This window comes from Odontesthes bonariensis, chromosome 5 (assembly GCF_027942865.1).
Source record: "Odontesthes bonariensis isolate fOdoBon6 chromosome 5, fOdoBon6.hap1, whole genome shotgun sequence".
Classification (NCBI taxonomy): domain Eukaryota; kingdom Metazoa; phylum Chordata; class Actinopteri; order Atheriniformes; family Atherinopsidae; genus Odontesthes; species Odontesthes bonariensis.
Window position 1 is genome coordinate 731112 of NC_134510.1, and position 24778 is coordinate 755889.

Here is a 24778-nt window from a genome sequence, read left to right on the forward strand (position 1 = left end):
ACTTCTAACTCTGGGGACCAAGAACGAGGGTTCTGGGTCTGTGTGGTGATGGGTTCTGGCTGTTTAGCTTGTCTATGTTTTTGGAAACCTAGACAGGCCCATTCACGTAGCTGCTGAACGGTAGCAGTGTGAGGGTTAGCTATAACTCCTAAGTGATAGCTGGTAGTCGGATGGAGGTTTTGAAGGAAAAGAGTTTTGAAACTCATGTCTTCTTCCATTCCGACCTTGTTGCTGAAACCAAAATAAGCTTTGAGGAGACGGTAATAATACTGCTGAGGCAGCTCATTCCGTCCCTGTTTAACCATCATGGCAGCGGTTAAGCCAGATGGGGTCAGCTCGTCTGAAAACTCGCGTTCGAGTGTTTGGCAGAGGAGTGTATAGTCGTTCCGGATGTAATCGGGTTGGCGTTCAATGAATCTACTGACTTCGCGGCTAGATGTAACCTTAATCAAGTAGAATTTGTTGTTAACTGATGCGTTTGGAAACCTTCGCAGGAAGAAATCAATGTCGTCCAAATATGCTCGGGTGTCATGTGGCGTCCCAAGAGTCGGTTCGAATCTGGGCACATGGCGAGCAATTTTGTCAAGCTCTTCGTCAGAAGGAGCTTGTGGAACTTGGGGTCCTAGAGTAGGAAATGATTGACCCGGTTTACCTGGATCATAAACGATCTTTTCAGATCTGAAAGAATTTGTTGTCGTTGAAGACGGGGGTGAAACAATTGGGCTCTTGTAGGCTGGTTTCACTTCAGGAAAAGGGTCCCCTTTGTCTTTCTGGGGGAAGCCATGTGTTTCCTGTTCATGTCCCGTCTCCAAAGACTGACGTAGGTCTATCTCAACACCTTCTGGTTTATCTGATAGGTGTTCCTGCTGTGGATGAGCGGCGTTTTGCTCATCCTTAGCTTTGCTTAGCTGTTCTTTCAACAGCTGCATTTGTTCCTGCTCAACATTAAGATGCTTGTCATCAGTTGGCACTTTGACTGTTAAATCCTGCATTTTCTGCAGAACCACGTGTAGAGATTGCTGGGACTGTTTTTGTGCTTGGTCCACCTTCTTCAGTTGGACTTGGGTTGAAATCAACTCTTGTTGGCAGTTTTGAAGTAGCTGTTCAAGCTTTTTGTTGTTTTCATTGAGTTGAATAATTTGTTGGTTTGAGTTCTCAACCTGTGTTGTTAACTCGGTTACTTGGGCATTAGCTTGGCTGGATGCCCTCTCAGTGGCTTTAAGTTGGTGTTGGAGGTATTTGGTTTCCTCCTGAAACTGTGGCTTTTTCTGTGACCGAGTTTTAAGTTTGTCAGCGGCTTGTTCCATCACTTGGTGTGCATGTTTAACGAACACCACAGCTAGACTACTTAACATTTTGGTCAGAGATTCTTCTTTGGGCTTTTTAGCTTTTGTCTCAGCCGATGGTTTTAAACTGATTTGCTCTGTTTCAGGTGTTTTAATGCATCTTTTCTTTAAAGCATAACCCAGTATCAACTTTTTTGTTAAGTCCATCATCTTGGTTTTTCACTTGTCTCAGAAAGGGTTCTTTCTGAAAATAAGTTTGAGTTTGGAACAAGGGAAAAATAGTTGGGTTAATGTGAAGGTAGTTGGGAATAAGGATTGTTCTCCTGAAATTAATTTCTTCCTTTTGAATTTGTTTACTTGAGAAACAAATAAGGAAGGATGTTAAAATAAACACGACTGTGTTATTTTACTCAAAAATGGAAGAAATGCATTTAATTTAGAAGCTTATCATTAACCGTTATGGTAAAAAGAGGGAAAACATTAATGCTAACACAAAAGGGAACATACAAGCTCTTGGCTGTTGTTTTCTTTAAGCCTTAGTGTCTTATAATCAGTTCCTGTTAAGGTAATCTGATTTGGTGAAAGACACACATTTGAGATAAATTAGCTTCAATTAATGTTTCCAAATAACAAAGTTGGTATTGTTTATGTCAAACAATTGATTCAAATGCATTAAAGAGTATTCAAATAAAGCTGGTATTCGTTAGTACCAAGCAAAATGATCAGCTTTCTTTGTGATCCTATTTACTGCTGTGATCCGAAGCGGCTCACATGTCAAAAGCTTCAAGTGGGCGGGTTTGAGAGAAGGGAGTAAGGAGTTGACGTCACTGGTGACGATTTCTAGCACCGCCCACCAATAGTCCTTCAAGGATTCAGTGAATTCGCCTCATTTCCCTTGGGGAGTGAGGGGTCAAACGTCTCTCACAGACAGTGCACAAGCGATGTTCCAGTTTGCTCACAAATTTTTAAACACAGCTTTGCAAAACTCACAATGCTTGAGACACGGCGGTCTCAGTTCAGAATGCTTCTAAAAGTCACCAACTTTGATAATAACAACAAATAGAGTCACCAACTCAATTTGTCTGCAGCAAAATTGGTCTGTCCACTACTGCCGTATATTATTTTAGTTAGGACTTGTAAGCATTTTAAAAATAAACACACCCTCAGTTTTTTCTTTCAACTGGGTTCAACAGACACGGCGTTCCGGTCGTTTATTTAATAATACAAAAACAATTGACTGTTTAAGTCATTCATGCGATCACGTTTTGTGACCGTGTGTATTTTATTTATTTATTTTATTCATTTATTTTATCAGGAGCGACGGCTCTGACTCATTCAGTTAAGCTCAGCAGCTTTAACTTTCAATAAGTAATCTGTATTACTTTATTTTAGGCGTCACAACGCTCCGTTAAACAATGTTTAAACTCGCTCCCCCATACAATACCCTTTACATACGTACGAGGTCGTCAGGGTGGACGTGTGTACCAAGTTTCATGACTTTAAGATGATGATAAGGCTTTCATATTACAAACGCCATCACACGATTTTCACCTCTGGCCACGCCCACACCGTTCAGAGTTTGGAAATGTTTCTCCATGAAGTTTTGCCCTCATGTCTTAAGAGTAACCTGGCCAAGTTTGAAGATTTTAGCATGAAATATGTAGGAGGAGTTTGATCAAATAAGAGGTGTGGAAAAAAATGAAGTTTCCGACCACCATTAGGTGGCGCTGTAGGTGGATATCACTTTTTTATATCTGCACGTTCAGGCTGGGTCCAGCATTCACCGTATGAAGTTTGGGACAGATTGGATAATGCATGTGGGAGTTATAAGCGACTTAATTTTTTATGGCGAGTCATAAATTTGAGGCGTCGCCACGGCCACGCCCTTTAAGTTTTGAAAAAGTTGGCCAATGATTTTTTCGGCCCATGTCCTAAGAGTAGCCTGGCCAAGTTTGAATCGTTTAGCATTAAATATGTAGGAGGAGTTCGATCAAATGCGAGGTGTGGAAGAAAAAAAGACATTTCCAACCACCAGCAGGTGGCGCTATAGGTGGATGTCACTATTTTATAGGTGCGCGTTCAGGCTGGGTCCAGCAATCACAGTTTGAACTTTGGGAAAGATTGGATTATGTATGTGGAAGTTATAAGCGACTTAATTTTTTGTGGCGAGTGATGGCGAGTCATCAAACTTTGAGGCGTCGCCACGGCCACGCCCTTTAAGTTTTGAAAAAGTTGGCCGATGAATTTTTCCCTCCATGTCTTAAGAGTAACCTGGCCAAGTTTGAAGTCTGTAGCATTAAATCTGTAGGACAAGTTCGATCTAATGCAAGGCGTGGAATCGGTCAAAAATGGCACGAAAACGCACTTTCCATCCAAAATGGCCGCCTTCCTGTGGACGTGGCACATTGGCGGCCTGAGACTTTTTTGTGCGTCTGGGCATGATGAATGAGTGTACCGAATTTCGTCGTCCTCCGCGAAACTAACCCCATTGCGGGCACCATTTTTAACCATCGTAGGGGGCGCTACAGAGTCAATGAGCGACTCCCAAAAATATGAAGTTTAGATTCTTTCATGTCGTCGACTGGCAGGTGGCGCTCGCAAAATTTCCTGAGTTTTTGCATACCTTTTGCAAAGAATAAGAATAACGGAGGAGAAAAAAAATTTTAATAAATAAATAAATAAATAAACCTTACAGATACAATAGGGTCCTTGCAGTTTCACTGCTCGGTCCCTAATAAAAAGAGCCATCATTAGTGACTAATAGAAAAGCATGACATAGACGGCAGATAAGAGGCTAACCATTAGGCTGATATTAGTTGAGATCCCGGCTATAGCAGGTGTTGGCCCAGGCTGAAGCTAGCCGAGATCCGGGCTATAGCAGGTGTAGACCTAGGCCATAGCCAGGCGAGATCCGGGCTGCAGTAGGCACAGGCCCAGGCCAAAGCTAGCTGAGATCCAGACTGTAGCAGGTGTAGACCCAGGCCGAAGCCGGCTGAGATCCAGACTGTAGCAGATGTAGACCCAGGCCGGAGCCGGCTGAGATCCAGACTGTAGCAGGTGTAGACCCAGGCCGGAGCCGGCTGAGATCCAGACTGTAGCAGGTGTAGACCCAGGCCGGAGCCGGCTGAGATCCAGACTGTAGCAGGTGTAGACCCAGGCCGGAGCCGGCTGAGATCCAGACTGTAGCAGGTGTAGACCCAGGCCGGAGCCGGCTGAGATCCAGACTGTAGCAGGTGTAGACCCAGGCCAGAGCCGGCTGAGATCCAGACTGTAGCAGGTGTAGACCCAGGCCAGAGCCGGCTGAGATCCAGACTGTAGCAGATGTAGACCCAGGCCGGAGCCGGCTGAGATCCAGACTGTAGCAGATGTAGACCCAGGCCAGAGCCGGCTGAGATCCAGACTGTAGCAGATGTAGACCCAGGCCAGAGCCGGCTGAGATCCAGACTGTAGCAGGTGTAGACCCAGGCAGGAGCCGGCTGAGATCCAGACTGTAGCAGATGTAGACCCAGGCCAGAGCCGGCTGAGATCCAGACTGTAGCAGGTGTAGACCCAGGCAGGAGCCGGCTGAGATCCAGACTGTAGCAGCTGTAGACCCAGGCCAGAGCCGGCTGAGATCTAGGCTGTAACAGATGCAGGCCCAGGCTGAAGCTGGCGGACTAAAGCTAGCCGAACGCCTGGAATAGTCTCAGGACTCAGGACAGCAGAGAAACTCACGTACCTGTAGACCCAAAGGTCCTCAAAAGCAGCCAGGTATGCTCTTCCTGAATGAATTAAAACTGCGAGCAGTGATATCGGCCCTCGCAGCCAAGCGCAGCTCCGGCCTTGCGACCGCCTGATCGCCGGCACCGCCGCCCCGAATTGGTCATCAACGCCGTCACGCGTCTCCCGCGCCCGTCCACTGGGCGGAGCGTGCGACGAATCTCCCAAATCGCCTTCAGTCCACGACAGTACGACACCAGTGGCACGTGTTCAAAGTTGGAGCGATATCTCACCTTCCAGACAGGAGTTACCGTCACTTCCTGTTTTGTGGGGGCGGGGCTTAGCGACGTCAGAAATGTACCACGCCAACGTGTGAAGCGCTGCTCCGTAATGATGCACAAAAAATATGGTGCAGATCGGATGATGTCTCAAGGAGATATAGCTGTTTAAATGATCTAGGGGGCGCACTGGAGTCACACTCCAATATAATCCTATTGGGGTCTTTAGATGTGAACAAAGGTCACTCTTATCTAGTTTGGTGCAAATCGGATGATGCATGTGAGATTTAGAGCCGAACGTATGCAAACGGCGAGGGATTGGAATGTGCCATTCTGCCACGCCCACACTATTTTGTAGGTCCTGACAAGACGCACAGGTGTGCTGAGTTTCATGATTGTCGGTGAAAGCATGGCTTGGATCTGATGTTTTTAGATGTTCTAGGGGGCGCTGTGGAGGCATTAGGCCACGCCCATCAAATATTGGACCGCACACCTGTTGGGGGGCGGATTAGGATGGATCCCAGTGAGTTTGGTGCATCTCGGCTTAAAACTGTAGAATTTAGAGCCAAACGTATGGTAACGGCGTGATGTCTGACTTCACCAAGCAGCCATGGCCACGCCTTCAACTGAAAACTGTTGGCGCTTTAAAGCAAGTTAGACCAACTTGTTATCTGTATTCTGACACAAGATCATGTTGATTAGGTGAAGGGGGCCAGAGATGGAGCTTTCCAAGTAAAAAAAGTGACTTCCTGTTCTGAGGGGGCGGAGCTTATATGACGTCAGCATATGACCACATAGCATCGTCATGCATCCAACATGGATGACTCATACCAAGTTTGGTGCAGGTTGAACTTTTTACGTGAAAGTTATAGCGTTTCGTTTACACTGGCGAGTACGCCAAGTTCGCCGCTTGGCCAAGCCCCCTAAACATGCTCAAAAACTCAAGATTTCTGATAACTTTTGTTCCCCCATCCCTTAACTGCATACCGACCAAAGATGAAGTCCGTAGCTCAAAATCCCTGGGGCGTGAAAATTTTCCTGCGAGGTGTGTAAATATGAAAAATGGCCAAAATTTGCCCTTTGACCCAAAATGGCTGCCTCCTTGTACGTTTTAGAGCATACCTCCAAGAGACTTTTGTTCTTGATTTGAGGCGATCTACATACATACCGAGTTTCAGATCTCTACGATGTACAGTTCGGGCTATCTCACGTTAGGTGGCGCTGTAGAGCAGTTTGGCCACGCCCACTTTCGACTCCATTAAAAACATTTAATTTCACGCGGGGGACAATTTTGGGTGAAGTTTGGTGAGTTTTCGAATACGTTCAGGCGTCCCCATTCGCGATACCGCGTGGAGAAGAAAAAAAACGCGGAAAAATAATAGTTCACTGAGTTTTTTTTTTTTAGAGGCTCTCCAGTCTGCTTTGAATGCGAGGTTCACAATTTACACCTGTACACACTGTCATTCCACAGATTTCTTTATGTCACACAGTGAATAACTTAATAAAAATGTATAATGAGACAAACATCACCAGTCTTCCCAAACCAGAGCAAAATGTCTGCCCTGCAGCAGAAGCGCTTCTCTCTTCCTCTGTGGAAGGTAATGGTGCCCGTGAGCCACATCAGTCACATTGATGCTATAAACTGTGGGAGAAGCTGTTGATCATAAGAAATGTATAGAATTGCACGATTTTATACCTTTGTTGTTATATCAAGGATGTATACAAAGATTTAAAAAAATTGACTGATATTTTTATTTTTGCTATATAAAGACACTGATTCCCTTTAAATTTAATGTCATGTTGAATCCAGGTGAATCCTTTTGTCCCTCAGTACTACATTTGTTGTTTGGCAGGTATCCCAGTGAACTACCAAGATGTGTCGTCCATTGATCCAGAGTATGCTAAGAATTTGCAGTGGATCTTGGATAATGACATCAGTGATCTGGGTCTGGAGCTCACCTTTTCTGTAGAGACAGATGTGTTTGGGGCAATGGAGGAAGTTCCACTTAAACCCGGAGGGACGAGCCTCCTGGTGACACAGGAGAACAAGGTCAGTCACTACAAACAGTTTAAGGCACAAGTTTCCAGAAATGTTTTAGAATGTCACGATTGGTGCGTGTCGTGGAGAAGGTAGGACAAGGATGCAGATATTTCCAAACAAAAGACTTGATTTATTTCCAAGAACAAAAAAAACTAACTATTAAAAAACCTTAATAAAACAAAACCTGACTAAGAAAAAAAAGGCCTTCTGAGTGATCATCTGAAGAATCATTACATGCTACCCATCTTCTCTCATATGGACCACTGGTTCAGGTTTTGTTTTCCTTCTTCCTCCCAGTGTGTTGTCTCATAGATACCAACTACTCTGTTTTTTGTAGTTTTTGGATGATCCACGGTGTCAGGAGATCGGTTGACCTACTGATTCTTGACCACATGAAAACATACTTAAGATTCTGTTTTGAGAAAAATGGCTAGAAATGAAGGAAGGGTTTTCTGCCACTGTCTGGGAACCTGAACACTTTTCTAAAAGCTTCCTCGGCTGCTTGTTGCTCAGTGATATCTATGACCTTCATCCTTCTTCAGGGACCATATTCTCTCTACCATATACCACGCTCCACACCTTAATTCCCTCCATGTTCATACAGCTTTTTGACTAATCTGAATTGGGTTAGCGCTTCGTCCCACCCTCATGCTTCACATTTTAATGTTAATTCTATTCTTGTTCCCTTCTCCGTGACGCCCCTTGGATCCAATGTAAGCTCACAGACTGCCCAGAATGAATAAAAGACTACGTTTATTTATTAGTTGTCTGGAAATCCCCTTTACAAGTACAACTTAAATGATCTTATACTTTAATATTTGTGAATAATAAACAAGATAAAACCTTAATTCAATTATTGATTGAATAATTAATAATTATTAAAAAATGAATAAAGCCTGCCGGCTCCAGCTTCATCTTTACTTTCTACACATCTGATATTCTCTTAAAAATGAAGCTTCCAAAAATGTAAACATTTCTAATCCGTTTCAAATCTTTTTTTGCAAATCACTCGTACATGCTGCATGTCAAGCATCACGACAGATTTCTGTGAACAGCTTAGTTACTTAGTTACTTAGTTACACTGGGTTGTTTTGGATCTAAAAGATTTTGAGCCTTTGATTTCCATTTTTGCTTTATAGTCCTTTTTCTAGTTTGTAAATGTTTGTAAATTCAGTCTGGGCTTTGAGATGTTTGTGGGTTTCATTAAGTTAAGACTTGTAATTGAACTATTTAACCAATTATCAACAAAAACAACAATAATCCAAAAATTCCTGCCCCGGATAACTCTTCCACTGACGGAAGCCAGATAATTCTACCCGCTGCCCTCATTTGCTCCCTGAAATGGCTTTAATCTGTTAGAACTGGTGAAATCTTTTTTTCTGGACTTTAAAGTTTGTTTGGTGGTGTCAGAAGTGGAACTGAACCTGAGGTCCGTTTAACAAAGCAGGTTTAGTGAAAACTCTGAGTTTATTAACCCTGAAATGAGGGAAACTCTGAGTTTTCCGTTTCACAAAGGGAGGTATCTCAAACCAGAGAAAGAGGGGTAACTCTAGCCTGTTTCACAGAGAGAGGTAACTTAACCTCTCGGTCAGTTACCGTAGTAACAGACTCTCTGAACCTAACCTGGTCGGGACCAGGTTTTACTCAGTGAACCTGGAGTTTCTCTCTGTCTCCGCCCTCTTTCAGCCATTTGATTTCCTCATTCATTCAGTCAGCAGAGCGAGTTCTTCTACTTCCAGAAGTCCATCAGGCACAGCAGGAGGCGACTGTTTCCACCAACATGTCCTTTAGACAACGATCCCGTGGATGAAGGTGCAGCATTACTGCGCAGAGAATTAAATATTCATCAGGAGATGGTTATCATAGATGTTTTAGCATTTCCAGACAATTATCTTTTTGAGCGGCACCATCAGAATTTTGTTGGGACAAAAGAAAAAAAGACATAAAAGACAAATAAATATTTGTATGAATAGGCTTAAAAAAGACATAGGCCATAATAGGCCTATTATATTTTATAAAGGTACTCGTGTCTTGGGGGTGGATTCCCTCAGCCACTGCCCTCCCGTTAGAGGTGGCGGTGCTGGGCAGCACCCGTTTTACGGGCATCTGCCTTCTTTCTGTTGGCTCAGTAGAAGTCTGTGTTAGTTTAAATAGGCTTAATTATTTAACAGAACATGATATAGATGAGAAGACATTTATGTGTGTGAGAACAGCATTATGTTGGGGATAAAACAACTGCACAGTGAACTATCCCTTTAATATTTGCTTTACAGTGTAAAACATGATCAAAATGAGGTACCTCCATGCCGAGGTCTCACCTGTTTGAACAATGTTTTTATATTTCATCTTAAGCTGCTGCCAAGTGCGCTTCTCCCCTGCGGGATTGCACCTAAATGAAATAAATGAATGGGCTACCATTCATGCAGTTTCCCTGTAATATTATTGTGATTGTAAAGGACTACATTTAAACTTACACTTTTGCTGCTGCAACGGTGTTGCACTTATTTCTAAAAACGTATTGAAACTCGCCGTATGAGCGCATTAAGATTTCCAATTCGAGGTTGGTGAAAAACGTAGCCCCTCCTCTTCCCCGTTGCCATGGTGACTCGCCGAATCGGGGCTCCATTGATGCTGGCTTTTTAAAGTTGTGGTGCACACGCTAAACTCAAGATGAACCTACTCAGAGTTGATTAAACTCACTCAAATCAGCGTTTCTGGAACCAAAAACTTTTTGGGTTTTCTATCTCAGAGTAGATCAGCTCAGAGTTCAGGAACACTCAGTTTGTTGAACCTGCTTTGTGAAACGGACCCCTGGTGTTGATTCTTGGATGCTTGGTGTCCTGTCAGCGAAAAGCTTTCCTCACTACATGCAGTGCTGCCTTGTTCCTGCAGGTGGCGCTGTCTGACAGGGCAGTGAACAGTGAAGAGCTCCTGGTGCGAGGACTTTGATGTTTTTGTGTTTGTCTCTCCTCAGGCGGAGTATGTCCAGCTGGTGACGGAACTGAGGATGACCAGAGCCATCCAGCCTCAGATAAATGCATTTTTGCGAGGATTCCACACTTTCATCCTCCCCTCGCTCATTCAGCTTTTTGATGAATATGAGTTGGTATGTCTGAGCTCTTCTCCTCTCACTGTGCTGCCCTCTGACACCTCTCAGATCTGTGCTCCCGCTCTTTAACGCTGAAATACAGATTGACATTTTCTTTACTCACTGTGTTGGCAGATGTTTATCTTAATGCTTTGAACGATAGAGCAGCACAATGATTGGATGCCAGCTCACAACAGCTTTTCCTTTGAGCGGAGGCGAGGTGTGTGGAATTTAAAGTGGAACACTGACACTGTTTCATGTCTCAGACAGCATAGCTGCTGCTGGTTTTTCCAGAGTCTGTGTGTGAAGGTGGAATGCATAAAGGAGTTCCTGGGAAAAGCTTGATTAAAACAAAGAAAATGAACCATCTCTTTCTTTCCTTTAGTGATCTCAGCTTTCTGTATCAAACATATGCAATAAATACAGAGTTCAGAACTCTGTATTTATTGTAGAACTTCTACGTTGTTTTCAAATGATGCCTGATTCATTTCATTCTAAATCCTTTTTAAAAGAGAATCCCTGGTTCCATCCTCCCTGTTCCACTACAAGCTTTCCCATCGCTGCCAGGAGACCTTTAACATGGCGCTCTGTTCCTGGGTAGATCAAACCATTGGCATAACATGATAACCATCAAAGGCTGATGATATGTGATTCCATTTTCAACTCAGATATAATATTGACAAAGGACTTTATTATTATTATTATTATAAACTTTAATGGGACTCGTTTTATTTGAAAGAAAAGGTAGGCATTTAGGTAGAAATGATGTCATTCATTAACACACTACTGTATGTCTTTAATAACTGCTGGTAGTAATTCTGATTGCTCTGACAGATATTTCAGTTTGATATGCAGTGTTTAATAGTTCCAACACTTCCTGCTCTGAGGCTCTGTGGCATGAAATCATCGAGATTAGGCTCAAACAGTCTCAGTAGTGGAAATGGATGCTGTGGGTGGTCTTTGTGTCGTGGGTTCAGTGTTTCATGTTGCTGTGTGTGTGTGTGTGTGTGTGTGTGTGTGTGTGTGTGCTTCCAGGAGCTCCTGCTGTCAGGGATGCCAGAGATCGATGTGGAGGATTGGTGCAGGAACACTGAGTACACCAGTGGCTATGACCCTCAGGAGCCCATCATCCAGGTGGGCCCCTTTTCTGCTGAATTCATTCATTTTCATTAAATGAATTAAACATGTTTCTAGTGAAACTGATGTTTACGATAGTTACCTTATTACAATATTATTAAAAATTGATAATTGCATAATGATTACATGGATTTATCAAACGGTATTCCTGGAAAAAGCAATGACTATAATAAAGAGATGAGTTACCATCTGCTGGATAGTTCTGCACATTCTGTTCTGTCACAGAATGAGTCGCAGCGCTTGAAACATCTGTTCTGTTGAGGTTTTGTTACCAGAGACAGACGACATGCTGTCCCCTTCCCCGTTCTGTCCATCTGCAACCTGCCTGGCACACCTTTAATGTGGTTCCACGCAGTTGATCCAGTCTGAGGCTATAACCCACTTATAACCCACCTATAACCCACCTATGACCCACCTATGACCCACCTATGACCCACTTATAGCCCACCTATAACCCACCTATAACCCACTTATAACCCACCTGTAACCCAGCTATGACCCACTTATAACTCACCTATGACCCACCTATAACCCACCTATAACCCACCTGTGACCCACCTATGACCCACCTATGACCCACTTATAGCCCACCTATAACCCACCTATAACCCACCTATGACCCACTTATAGCCCACCTATAACCCACCTATAACCCACTTATAACCCACCTGTAACCCAGCTATGACCCACCTATAACCCACCTATAGCCCACCTATAACCCACCTGTGACCCACCTATAGCCCACCTGTGACCCACCTGTGACCCACCTGTGACCCACCTATGACCCACCTATAGCCCACCTATAACCCACCTGTGACCCACCTGTGACCCACCTATAGCCCACCTGTGACCCACCTGTGACCCACCTATGACCCACCTATAAACCCACCTATGACCCACCTGTGACCCACCTGTGAACCACCTATAGCCCACCTATGACCCACCTGTGACCCACCTATGACCCACCTATGGCCCACCTATAGCCCACCTATGACCCACCTGTGACCCACCTATAGCCCACCTGTGACCCACCTGTGAACCACCTATAGCCCACCTATGACCCACCTGTGACCCACCTGTGACCCACCTATAGCCCACCTATGACCCACCTATGACCCACCTATAGCCCACCTATGACCCACCTGTGACCCACCTGTGAGCCACCTATGACCCACCTATAGCCCACCTATGACCCACCTGTGACCCACCTGTGAACCACCTATAGCCCACCTATGACCCACCTGTGACCCACCTGTGACCCACCTATAGCCCACCTATGACCCACCTATGACCCACCTATAGCCCACCTATGACCCACCTGTGACCCACCTGTGAGCCACCTGTGACCCACCTATGACCCACCTATGACCCACCGTTAGCCGGACCCTCTCCTGCGTGGCAGCTCGCCTGGGATCCCTGGGCGGTGCACATTCCGGGGTAACTTGTTTGATGCTCAGACTGTAGAGGTGACGTGGCCGGTGCTCTCTTCCTGCTTTGCAGTGGTTCTGGGAGGTGGTGAGGAGACTGACTCAAGGGGAGCGAATTCTTCTGCTCCAGTTTGTCACTGGAAGGTGTGTTTTGAAGCCAACATATGAATGTCTAATGGAAATCTCCCATGGATGGAGGTGTGTTGTACCTAATGTGTATGTGTGATGTCTGTCTCAGCTCCAGGGTTCCTCACGGGGGCTTTGCTTATCTGATTGGTGGCAGTGGTTTACAGAAGTTCACTATTGCTGCAGTGCCATTCACCTCCAACCTGCTGCCTACCTCCAGTACCTGGTAATCCCTCGCCTTCTTTTCACCTATTTGTCTTCAAGTTTTCTTCTTTTTAAGATGTCTCACGGTTGTTTTTACTCGGGTTTGTGTCCCAGAGAAAAGATGCTGTTTTTTTCTTCTTAAAGGCTTTAAGACCTCTTACTGGTCTCTTCTTCATACTGTGGAAAACACTGAAAACAAGTCTTGGTTTAAGGGAAATAAAGTGGCACAGACACTGAACAGAGAGGGAGCTCAGGTACGGGACGTGTTTCTCTGCAGAAATCTGCTGGATTGACAGATGGGCTTTCCCTGCTGTGGCCTCACACACTGAACTTGATCCTTTTAATTACAGCATGAGCCCCCTGTAATGTTCACGCTTTTCTGGTTTACACCGCTGAACCCTTTAAAAGGTATGAGTTGAACACACTTGTTTAAATCAACATTTTTTCTTTCAGGTCTGATTTGGTGCCATGCTTACTGTTTTCTAAGCAGACTCCTTTCATCCTGCCAACTGTTCTAAAGAGTTCAGAATGGATTCATGGACACACAGACCCAGTAGAAGCACCCAGATCATGGAGCTCAGCTCCAGGTCCTTATGTCCATCAGGTACTGGTGCCACTGGGCTGTACTGGTGCCACTGGGCTGTACTGGTGGCACTGGGCTGTACTGGTGCCACTGGGCTGTACTGGTCTCACTGGGCTGTACTGGTGCTACTGGGCTGTACTGGTGGCACTGGGCTGTACTGGTGCCACTGGGCTGTACTGGTGCCACTGGGCTGTACTGGTGGCACTGGGCTGTACTGGTGCTACTGGGCTGTACTGGTGGCACTGGGCTGTACTGGTGGCACTGGGCTGTGCTGGTGGTACTGGGCTGTCCTGGTGCCACTGGGCTGTGCTGGTGGCACTGGGCTGTACTGTTGCCACTGGGCTGTGCTGGTGGCACTGGGCTGTACTGGTGGCACTGGGCTGTGCTGGTGGCACTGGGCTGTACTGGTGGCACTGGGCTGTACTGGTGCCACTGGGCTGTACTGGGCTGTACTGTTGCCACTGGGCTGTACTGGTGGCATTGGGCTGTGCTGGTGGCACTGGGCTGTGCTGGTGGCACTGGGCTGGGCTGGTGGCACTGGGCTGTACTGGTGGCACTGGGCTGTACTGGTGCCACTGGGCTGTACTGGGCTGTACTGTTGCCACTGGGCTGTACTGGTGGCACTGGGCTGTGCTGGTGGCACTGGGCTGTACTGGTGGCACTGGGCTGGTGGCACTGGGCTGTACTGGTGCCACTGGGCTGTACTGGGCTGTACTGGGCTGTACTGGTGCCACCGGGCAGTACTGGTGGCACCGGGCTGTACTGGTGGCACCGGGCTTTACTGGTGGCACTGGGCTGGTGGCACTGGGCTGTACTGGTGGCACTGGGCTGTACTGGTGGCACCGGGCTGTACTGGTGCCACCGGGCTGTACTGGTGCCACCGGGCTGTACTGGTGGCACTGGGCTGTACTGGTGGCACTGGGCTGTACTGGTGCCACTGGGCTGTACTGGTGGCACTGGGCTGTACTGGGCTGTACTGGTGCCACTGGGCTGTATTGGTGGCACCGGGCTGTACTGGTGGCACTGGGCTGTACTGGGCTGTACTGGTGCCACCGGGCAGTACTGGTGGCACCGGGCTGTACTGGTGGCACCGGGCTTTACTGGTGGCACTGGGCTGGTGGCACTGGGCTGTACTGGTGCCACTGGGCTGTACTGGTGGCTCTGGGCTGTACTGGTGGCACCGGGCTGTACTGGTGGCACTGGGCTGTACTGGTGCCACCGGGCTGTACTGGTGGCACTGGGCTGTACTGGTGCCACCGGGCTGTACTGGTGGCACCTGGCTGTACTGGTGGCACCGGGCTGTACTGGTGCCACTGGGCTGTGCTGGTGCCACTGGGCTGTACTGGTGGCACTGGGCTGTGCTGGTGGCACTGGGCTGTACTGGTGGCACTGGGCTGTACTGGTGCCACTGGGCTGTACTGGTGCCACTGGGCTGTACTGGGCTGTACTGGTGACACTGGGCTGTACTGGTGGCACTGGGCTGTACTGGGCTGTACTGGTGCCACTGGGCTGTACTGGTGGCACCGGGCTGTACTGGTGGCACCGGGCTTTACTGGTGGCACTGGGCTGGTGGCACTGGGCTGTACTGGTGCCACTGGGCTGTACTGGTGGCACTGGGCTGTACTGGTGGCACTGGGCTGTACTGGTGGCACCGGGCTGTACTGGTGGCACCGGGCTGTCCTGGTGGCACTGGGCTTTACTGGGCTGTACTGGTGCCACCGGGCAGTACTGGTGGCACCGGGCTGTACTGGTGGCACCGGGCTTTACTGGTGGCACTGGGCTGTACTGGTGGCACCGGGCTGTACTGGTGGCACCGGGCTGTCCTGGTGGCACTGGGCTTTACTGGTGGCACTGGGCTGTACTGTTGCCGCTGGGCTGTACTGGTGGCACTGGGCTGTACTGGTGGCACTGGGCTGTGCTGGTGCCACTGGGCTGTGCTGGTGGCACTGGGCTGTGCTGGTGGCACTGGGCTGGTGGCACTGGGCTGTACTGGTGCCACTGGGCTGTACTGGTGGCACTAGGCTGTACTGGGCTGTACTGGTGGCACCGGGCTGTACTGGTGGCACTGGGCTGTACTGGTGCCACCGGGCTGTACTGGTGGCACCTGGCTGTACTGGTGGCACCGGGCTGTACTGGTGCCACTGGGCTGTACTGGGCTGTACTGGTGCCACTGGGCTGTACTGGTGCCACTGGGCTGCACTGGTGCCACTGGGCTGCACTGGTGGCACTGGGCTGTGCTGGTGGCACTGGGCTGTACTGTTGCCACTGGGCTGTGCTGGTGGCACTGGGCTGTACTGGTGGCACTGGGCTGTACTGGTGCCACTGGGCTGTACTGGTGGCACTGGGCTGTACTGGTGCCACTGGGCTGTACTGGTGCCACTGGGCTGTACTGGGCTGTACTGGGCTGTACTGGTGGCACTGGGCTGTACTGATGGCACTGGGCTGTACTGGGCTGTACTGGTGGCACCGGGCTGTACTGGTGGCACTGGGCTGTACTGGGCTGTACTGGTGCCACCGGGCAGTACTGGTGGCACCGGGCTGTACTGGTGGCACCGGGCTTTACTGGTGGCACTGGGCTGGTGGCACTGGGCTGTACTGGTGCCACTGGGCTGTACTGGTGGCACTGGGCTGTACTGGTGGCACCGGGCTGTACTGGTGGCACCGGGCTGTCCTGGTGGCACTGGGCTTTACTGGTGGCACTGGGCTGGTGGCACTGGGCTGTGCTGGTGGCACTGGGCTGTACTGGTGGCACTGGGCTGTGCTGGTGGCACTGGGCTGTACTGGTGGCACTGGGCTGTGCTGGTGGCACTGGGCTGTGCTGGTGGCACTGGGCTGTGCTGGTGGCACTGGGCTGTACTGGTGGCACTGGGCTGTGCTGGTGGCACTGGGCTGTACTGGTGGCACCGGGCTGTCCTGGTGGCACTGGGCTTTACTGGTGGCACTGGGCTGGTGGCACTGGGCTGTACTGGTGCCGCTGGGCTGTACTGGTGGCACTGGGCTGTGCTGGTGGCACTGGGCTGTGCTGGTGGCACTGGGCTGTGCTGGTGCCACTGGGCTGTGCTGGTGGCACTGGGCTGTACTGGTGCCACTGGGCTGTGCTGGTGGCACTGGGCTGTACTGGTGGCACTGGGCTGTGCTGGTGGCACTGGGCTGTACTGGTGGCACTGGGCTGTGCTGGTGGCACTGGGCTGTGCTGGTGGCACTGGGCTGTACTGGTGGCACTGGGCTGTGCTGGTGGCACTGGGCTGTACTGGTGCCACTGGGCTGTACTGGGCTGTACTGGGCTGTACTGGTGCCACCGGGCAGTACTGGTGGCACCGGGCTGTACTGGTGGCACCGGGCTTTACTGGTGGCACTGGGCTGGTGGCACTGGGCTGTACTGGTGGCACTGGGCTGTACTGGTGGCACCGGGCTGTACTGGTGCCACCGGGCTGTACTGGTGGCACTGGGCTGTACTGGTGGCACTGGGCTGTACTGGTGCCACTGGGCTGTACTGGTGGCACTGGGCTGTACTGGGCTGTACTGGTGCCACTGGGCTGTATTGGTGGCACCGGGCTGTACTGGTGGCACTGGGCTGTACTGGGCTGTACTGGTGCCACCGGGCAGTACTGGTGGCACCGGGTTGTACTGGTGGCACCGGGCTTTACTGGTGGCACTGGGCTGGTGGCACTGGGCTGTACTGGTGCCACTGGGCTGTACTGGTGGCTCTGGGCTGTACTGGTGCCACCGGGCTGTACTGGTGGCACCTGGCTGTACTGGTGGCACCGGGCTGTACTGGTGCCACTGGGCTGTACTGGGCTGTACTGGTGCCACTGGGCTGTACTGGTGCCACTGGGCTGCACTGGTGCCACTGGGCTGTACTGGTGGCACTGGGCTGTACTGGGCTGTACTGTTGCCACTGGGCTGTACTGGTGGCACTGGGCTGTGCTGGTGGCACTGGGCTGTACTGGTGCCACTGGGCTGTGCTGGTGCCACTGGGCTGTACTGGTGGCACTGGGCTGTACTGGTGGCACTGGGCTGTACTGGTGCCACTGGGCTGTACTGGTGGCACTGGGCTGTACTGGGCTGTACTGGTGCCACTGGGCTGTATTGGTGGCACCGGGCTGTACTGGTGGCACTGGGCTGTACTGGGCTGTACTGGTGCCACCGGGCAGTACTGGTGGCACCGGGCTGTACTGGTGGCACCGGGCTTTACTGGTGGCACTGGGCTGGTGGCACTGGGCTGTACTGGTGCCACTGGGCTGTACTGGTGGCTCTGGGCTGTACTGGTGGCACCGGGCTGTACTGGTGGCACTGGGCTGTACTGGTGCCACCGGGCTGTACTGGTGGCACTGGGCTGTACTGGTGCCACCGGGCTGTACTGGTGGCACCTGGCTGTACTGGTGGCACCGGGCTGTACTGGTGCCACTGGGCTGTACTGGGCTGTACTGGTGCCACTGGGCTGTACTGGTGCCACTGGGCTGCACTGGTGCCACTGGGCTGTACTGGTGGCACTGGGCTGTACTGGGCTGTACTGTTGCCACTGGGCTGTACTGGTGGCACTGGGCTGTGCTGGTGGCACTGGGCTGTACTGGTGCCACTGGGCTGTGCTGGTGCCACTGGGCTGTACTGGTGGCACTGGGCTGTGCTGGTGGCACTGGGCTGTACTGGTGGCACTGGGCTGTACTGGTGCCACTGGGCTGTACTGGTGCCACTGGGCTGTACTGGGCTGTACTGGTGGCACTGGGCTGTACTGGTGGCACTGGGCTGTACTGGTGCCACTGGGCTGTACTGGTGGCACCGGGCTGTACTGGTGGCACCGGGCTTTACTGGTGGCACTGGGCTGGTGGCACTGGGCTGTACTGGTGCCACTGGGCTGTACTGGTGGCACTGGGCTGTACTGGTGGCACCGGGCTGTACTGGTGGCACCGGGCTGTCCTGGTGGCACTGGGCTTTACTGGGCTGTACTGGTGCCACCGGGCAGTACTGGTGGCACCGGGCTGTACTGGTGGCACCGGGCTTTACTGGTGGCATGGGCTGTACTGGTGGCACCGGGCTGTACTGGTGGCACCGGGCTGTCCTGGTGGCACTGGGCTTTACTGGTGGCACTGGGCTGTACTGTTGCCGCTGGGCTGTACTGGTGGCACTGGGCTGTACTGGTGGCACTGGGCTGTGCTGGTGGCACTGGGCTGTGCTGGTGGCACTGGGCTGGTGGCACTGGGCTGTACTGGTGCCACTGGGCTGTACTGGTGGCACTAGGCTGTACTGGGCTGTACTGGTGGCACCGGGCTGTACTGGTGGCACTGGGCTGTACTGGTGCCACCGGGCTGTACTGGTGGCACCTGGCTGTACTGGTGGCACCGGGCTGTACTGGTGCCACTGGGCTGTACTGGGCTGTACTGGTGCCACTGGGCTGTACTGGTGCCACTGGGCTGCACTGGTGCCACTGGGCTGCACTGGTGGCACTGGGCTGTACTGGGCTGTACTGTTGCCACTGGGCTGTACTGGTGGCACTGGGCTGTGCTGGTGGCACTGGGCTGTACTGTTGCCACTGGGCTGTGCTGGTGGCACTGGGCTGTACTGGTGGCACTGGGCTGTACTGGTGCCACTGGGCTGTACTGGTGGCACTGGGCTGTACTGGTGCCACTGGGCTGTACTGGTGCCACTGGGCTGTACTGGGCTGTACTGGGCTGTACTGGTGGCACTGGGCTGTACTGATGGCACTGGGCTGTACTGGTGGCACCGGGCTGTACTGGTGGCACTGGGCTGTACTGGGCTGTACTGGTGCCACCGGGCAGTACTGGTGGCACCGGGCTGTACTGGTGGCACCGGGCTTTACTGGTGGCACTGGGCTGGTGGCACTGGGCTGTACTGGTGCCACTGGGCTGTACTGGTGGCACTGGGCTGTACTGGTGGCACCGGGCTGTACTGGTGGCACCGGGCTGTCCTGGTGGCACTGGGCTTTACTGGTGGCACTGGGCTGGTGGCACTGGGCTGTGCTGGTGGCACTGGGCTGTACTGGTGGCACTGGGCTGTGCTGGTGGCACTGGGCTGTACTGGTGGCACTGGGCTGTGCTGGTGGCACTGGGCTGTGCTGGTGGCACTGGGCTGTACTGGTGGCACTGGGCTGTGCTGGTGGCACTGGGCTGTACTGGTGGCACTGGGCTGTACTGGTGGCACCGGGCTGTCCTGGTGGCACTGGGCTTTACTGGTGGCACTGGGCTGGTGGCACTGGGCTGTACTGGTGCCGCTGGGCTGTACTGGTGCCACTGGGCTGTGCTGGTGGCACTGGGCTGTACTGGTGGCACTGGGCTGTGCTGGTGGCACTGGGCTGTACTGGTGGCACTGGGCTGTGCTGGTGGCACTGGGCTGTACTGGTGGCACTGGGCTGTGCTGGTGGCACTGGGCTGTACTGGTGGCACTGGGCTGTGCTGGTGCCACTGGGCTGTACTGGTGCCACTGGGCTGTACTGGGCTGTACTGGGCTGTACTGGTGCCACCGGGCAGTACTGGTGGCACCGGGCTGTACTGGTGGCACCGGGCTTTACTGGTGGCACTGGGCTGGTGGCACTGGGCTGTACTGGTGGCACTGGGCTGTACTGGTGGCACCGGGCTGTACTGGTGGCACCGGGCTGTCCTGGTGGCACTGGGCTTTACTGGGCTGTACTGGTGCCACCGGGCAGTACTGGTGGCACCGGGCTGTACTGGTGGCACCGGGCTTTACTGGTGGCACTGGGCTGGTGGCACCGGGCTGTACTGGTGCCACTGGGCTGTACTGGTGGCACCGGGCTGTACTGGTGGCACCGGGCTGTACTGGTGGCACCGGGCTGTCCTGGTGGCACCGGGCTTTACTGGTGGCACTGGGCTGTACTGTTGCCGCTGGGCTGTACTGGTGGCACTGGGCTGTACTGGTGGCACTGGGCTGTGCTGGTGCCACTGGGCTGTGCTGGTGGCACTGGGCTGTGCTGGTGGCACTGGGCTGTGCTGGTGGCACTGGGCTGGTGGCACCGGGCTGTACTGGTGCCACTGGGCTGTACTGGTGGCACCGGGCTGTACTGGTGGCACTGGGCTGTACTGGTGCCACCGGGCTGTACTGGTGGCACCTGGCTGTACTGGTGGCACCGGGCTGTACTGGTGCCACTGGGCTGTACTGGTGCCACTGGGCTGTACTGGTGCCACTGGGCTGCACTGGTGCCACTGGGCTGCACTGGTGGCACTGGGCTGCACTGGTGGCACTGGGCTGCACTGGTGGCACTGGGCTGTACTGGGCTGTACTGTTGCCACTGGGCTGTACTGGTGGCACTGGGCTGTGCTGGTGGCACTGGGCTGTACTGTTGCCACTGGGCTGTGCTGGTGGCACTGGGCTGTACTGGTGGCACTGGGCTGTACTGGTGCCACTGGGCTGTACTGGTGGCACTGGGCTGTACTGGTGCCACTGGGCTGTACTGGTGCCACTGGGCTGTACTGGTGGCACCGGGCTGTACTGGTGGCACTGGGCTGTACTGGGCTGTACTGGTGCCACCGGGCAGTACTGGTGGCACCGGGCTGTACTGGTGGCACCGGGCTTTACTGGTGGCACTGGGCTGGTGGCACTGGGCTTTACTGGTGCCACTGGGCTGTACTGGTGGCACTGGGCTGTACTGGTGGCACCGGGCTGTACTGGTGGCACCGGGCTGTCCTGGTGGCACTGGGCTTTACTGGTGGCACTGGGCTGGTGGCACTGGGCTGTACTGGTGCCGCTGGGCTGTACTGGTGGCACTGGGCTGTGCTGGTGGCACTGGGCTGTACTGGTGCCACTGGGCTGTGCTGGTGGCACTGGGCTGTACTGGTGGCACTGGGCTGTGCTGGTGGCACTGGGCTGTGCTGGTGCCACTGGGCTGTGCTGGTGGCACTGGGCTGTGCTGGTGGCACTGGGCTGTGCTGGTGGCACTGGGCTGGTGGCACCGGGCTGTACTGGTGCCACTGGGCTGTACTGGTGGCACCGGGCTGTACTGGTGGCACTGGGCTGTACTGGTGCCACCGGGCTGTACTGGTGGCACTGGGCTGTACTGGTGCCACCGGGCTGTACTGGTGGCACCTGGCTGTACTGGTGGCACCGGGCTGTACTGGTGCCACTGGGCTGTACTGGTGCCACTGGGCTGTACTGGTGCCACTGGGCTGCACTGGTGGCACTGGGCTGCACTGGTGGCACTGGGCTGCACTGGTGGCACTGGGCTGCACTGGTGGCACTGGGCTGTACTGGGCTGTACTGTTGCCACTGGGCTGTACTGGTGGCACTGGGCTGTGCTGGTGGCACTGGGCTGTACTGTTGCCACTGGGCTGTGCTGGTGGCACTGGGCTGTACTGGTGGCACTGGGCTGTACTGGTGCCACTGGGCTGTACTGGTGAAACTGGGCTGTACTGGTGGCACCTGGCTGTACTGGTGGCACTGGGCTGTACTGGGCTGTACTGGTGCCACCGGGCAGTACTGGTGGCACCGGGCTGTACTGGTGGCACCGGGCTTTACTGGTGGCACTGGGCTGGTGGCACTGGGCTTTACTGGTGCCACTGGGCTGTACTGGTGGCACTGGGCTGTACTGGTGGCACCGGGCTGTACTGGTGGCACCGGGCTGTCCTGGTGGCACTGGGCTTTACTGGTGGCACTGGGCTGGTGGCACTGGGCTGTACTGGTGCCGCTGGGCTGTACTGGTGGCACTGGGCTGTGCTGGTGGCACTGGGCTGTACTGGTGCCACTGGGCTGTGCTGGTGGCACTGGGCTGTACTGGTGGCACTGGGCTGTGCTGGTGGCACTGGGCTGTACTGGTGGCACTGGGCTGTGCTGGTGGCACTTGGCTGTACTGGTGGCACTGGGCTGTGCTGGTGGCACTGGGCTGTACTGGTGCCACTGGGCTGTACTGGTGCCACTGGGCTGTACTGGTGCCACTGGGCTGTACTGGTGGCACTGGGCTGTACTGGTGCCACTGGGCTGTACTGGTCTCACTGGGCTGTACTGGTGCTACTGGGCTGTACTGGTGGCACTGGGCTGTACTGGTGCCACTGGGCTGTACTGGTGCCACTGGGCTGTGCTGGTGGCACTGGGCTGTACTGGTGCCACTGGGCTGTGCTGGTGGCACTGGGCTGTACTGGTGGCACTGGGCTGTGCTGGTGGTACTGGGCTGTCCTGGTGCCACTGGGCTGTGCTGGTGGCACTGGGCTGTACTGTTGCCACTGGGCTATGCTGGTGGCACTGGGCTGTACTGGTGGCACTGGGCTGTGCTGGTGGCACTGGGCTGTACTGGTGGCACTGGGCTGTACTGGTGCCACTGGGCTGTACTGGGCTGTACTGTTGCCACTGGGCTGTACTGGTGGCATTGGGCTGTGCTGGTGGCACTGGGCTGTGCTGGTGGCACTGGGCTGGGCTGGTGGCACTGGGCTGTACTGGTGGCACTGGGCTGTACTGGTGCCACTGGGCTGTACTGGGCTGTACTGTTGCCACTGGGCTGTACTGGTGGCACTGGGCTGTGCTGGTGGCACTGGGCTGTACTGGTGGCACTGGGCTGGTGGCACTGGGCTGTACTGGTGGCACTGGGCTGTACTGGTGCCACTGGGCTGTACTGGTGCCACTGGGCTGTACTGGTGGCACTAGGCTGTACTGGGCTGTACTGGGCTGTACTGGTGGCACTGGGCTGTACTGGTGGTTCTGGGCTGTACTGGTGGCACCGGGCTGTACTGGTGGCACTGGGCTGTACTGGTGCCACCGGGCTGTACTGGTGGCACTGGGCTGTACTGGTGGCACTGGGCTGTATTGGTGCCACTGGGCTGTACTGGTGGCACTGGGCTGTACTGGGCTGTACTGGTGCCACTGGGCTGTATTGGTGGCACCGGGCTGTACTGGTGGCACTGGGCTGTACTGGGCTGTACTGGTGCCACCGGGCAGTACTGGTGGCACCGGGCTGTACTGGTGGCACCGGGCTTTACTGGTGGCACTGGGCTGGTGGCACTGGGCTGTACTGGTGCCACTGGGCTGTACTGGTGGCTCTGGGCTGTACTGGTGGCACCGGGCTGTACTGGTGGCACTGGGCTGTACTTGTGCCACCGGGCTGTACTGGTGGCACTGGGCTGTACTGGTGCCACCGGGCTGTACTGGTGGCACCTGGCTGTACTGGTGGCACCGGGCTGTACTGGTGCCACTGGGCTGTACTGGGCTGTACTGGTGCCACTGGGCTGTACTGGTGCCACTGGGCTGCACTGGTGCCACTGGGCTGTACTGGTGGCACTGGGCTGTACTGGGCTGTACTGTTGCCACTGGGCTGTACTGGTGGCACTGGGCTGTGCTGGTGGCACTGGGCTGTACTGGTGCCACTGGGCTGTGCTGGTGCCACTGGGCTGTACTGGTGGCACTGGGCTGTGCTGGTGGCACTGGGCTGTACTGGTGGCACTGGGCTGTACTGGTGCCACTGGGCTGTACTGGTGCCACTGGGCTGTACTGGGCTGTACTGGTGGCACTGGGCTGTACTGGTGGCACTGGGCTGTACTGGGCTGTACTGGTGCCACTGGGCTGTACTGGTGGCACCGGGCTGTACTGGTGGCACCGGGCTTTACTGGTGGCACTGGGCTGGTGGCACTGGACTGTACTGGTGCCACTGGGCTGTACTGGTGGCACTGGGCTGTACTGGTGGCACTGGGCTGTACTGGTGGCACCGGGCTGTACTGGTGGCACCGGGCTGTCCTGGTGGCACTGGGCTTTACTGGGCTGTACTGGTGCCACCGGGCAGTACTGGTGGCACCGGGCTGTACTGGTGGCACCGGGCTTTACTGGTGGCACTGGGCTGTACTGGTGGCACCGGGCTGTACTGGTGGCACCGGGCTGTCCTGGTGGCACTGGGCTTTACTGGTGGCACTGGGCTGTACTGTTGCCGCTGGGCTGTACTGGTGGCACTGGGCTGTACTGG

At 53.5% G+C, this 24778-nt stretch overlaps 1 protein-coding gene across 1 annotated transcript in view; it reads left to right on the forward strand.

The window, feature by feature from the left end:
• Window positions 1-24778, forward strand: part of hace1 (HECT domain and ankyrin repeat containing E3 ubiquitin protein ligase 1) — a 106843-nt gene that overhangs the window by 59101 nt on the left and 22964 nt on the right. The window contains exons 19-23 of the mRNA XM_075464650.1: window positions 7117-7313; window positions 10279-10410; window positions 11428-11526; window positions 13030-13100; window positions 13195-13308. Coding sequence (XP_075320765.1) covers window positions 7117-7313; window positions 10279-10410; window positions 11428-11526; window positions 13030-13100; window positions 13195-13308 — 613 coding nt within the window. The remainder of the gene's footprint in view (window positions 1-7116; window positions 7314-10278; window positions 10411-11427; window positions 11527-13029; window positions 13101-13194; window positions 13309-24778) is intronic.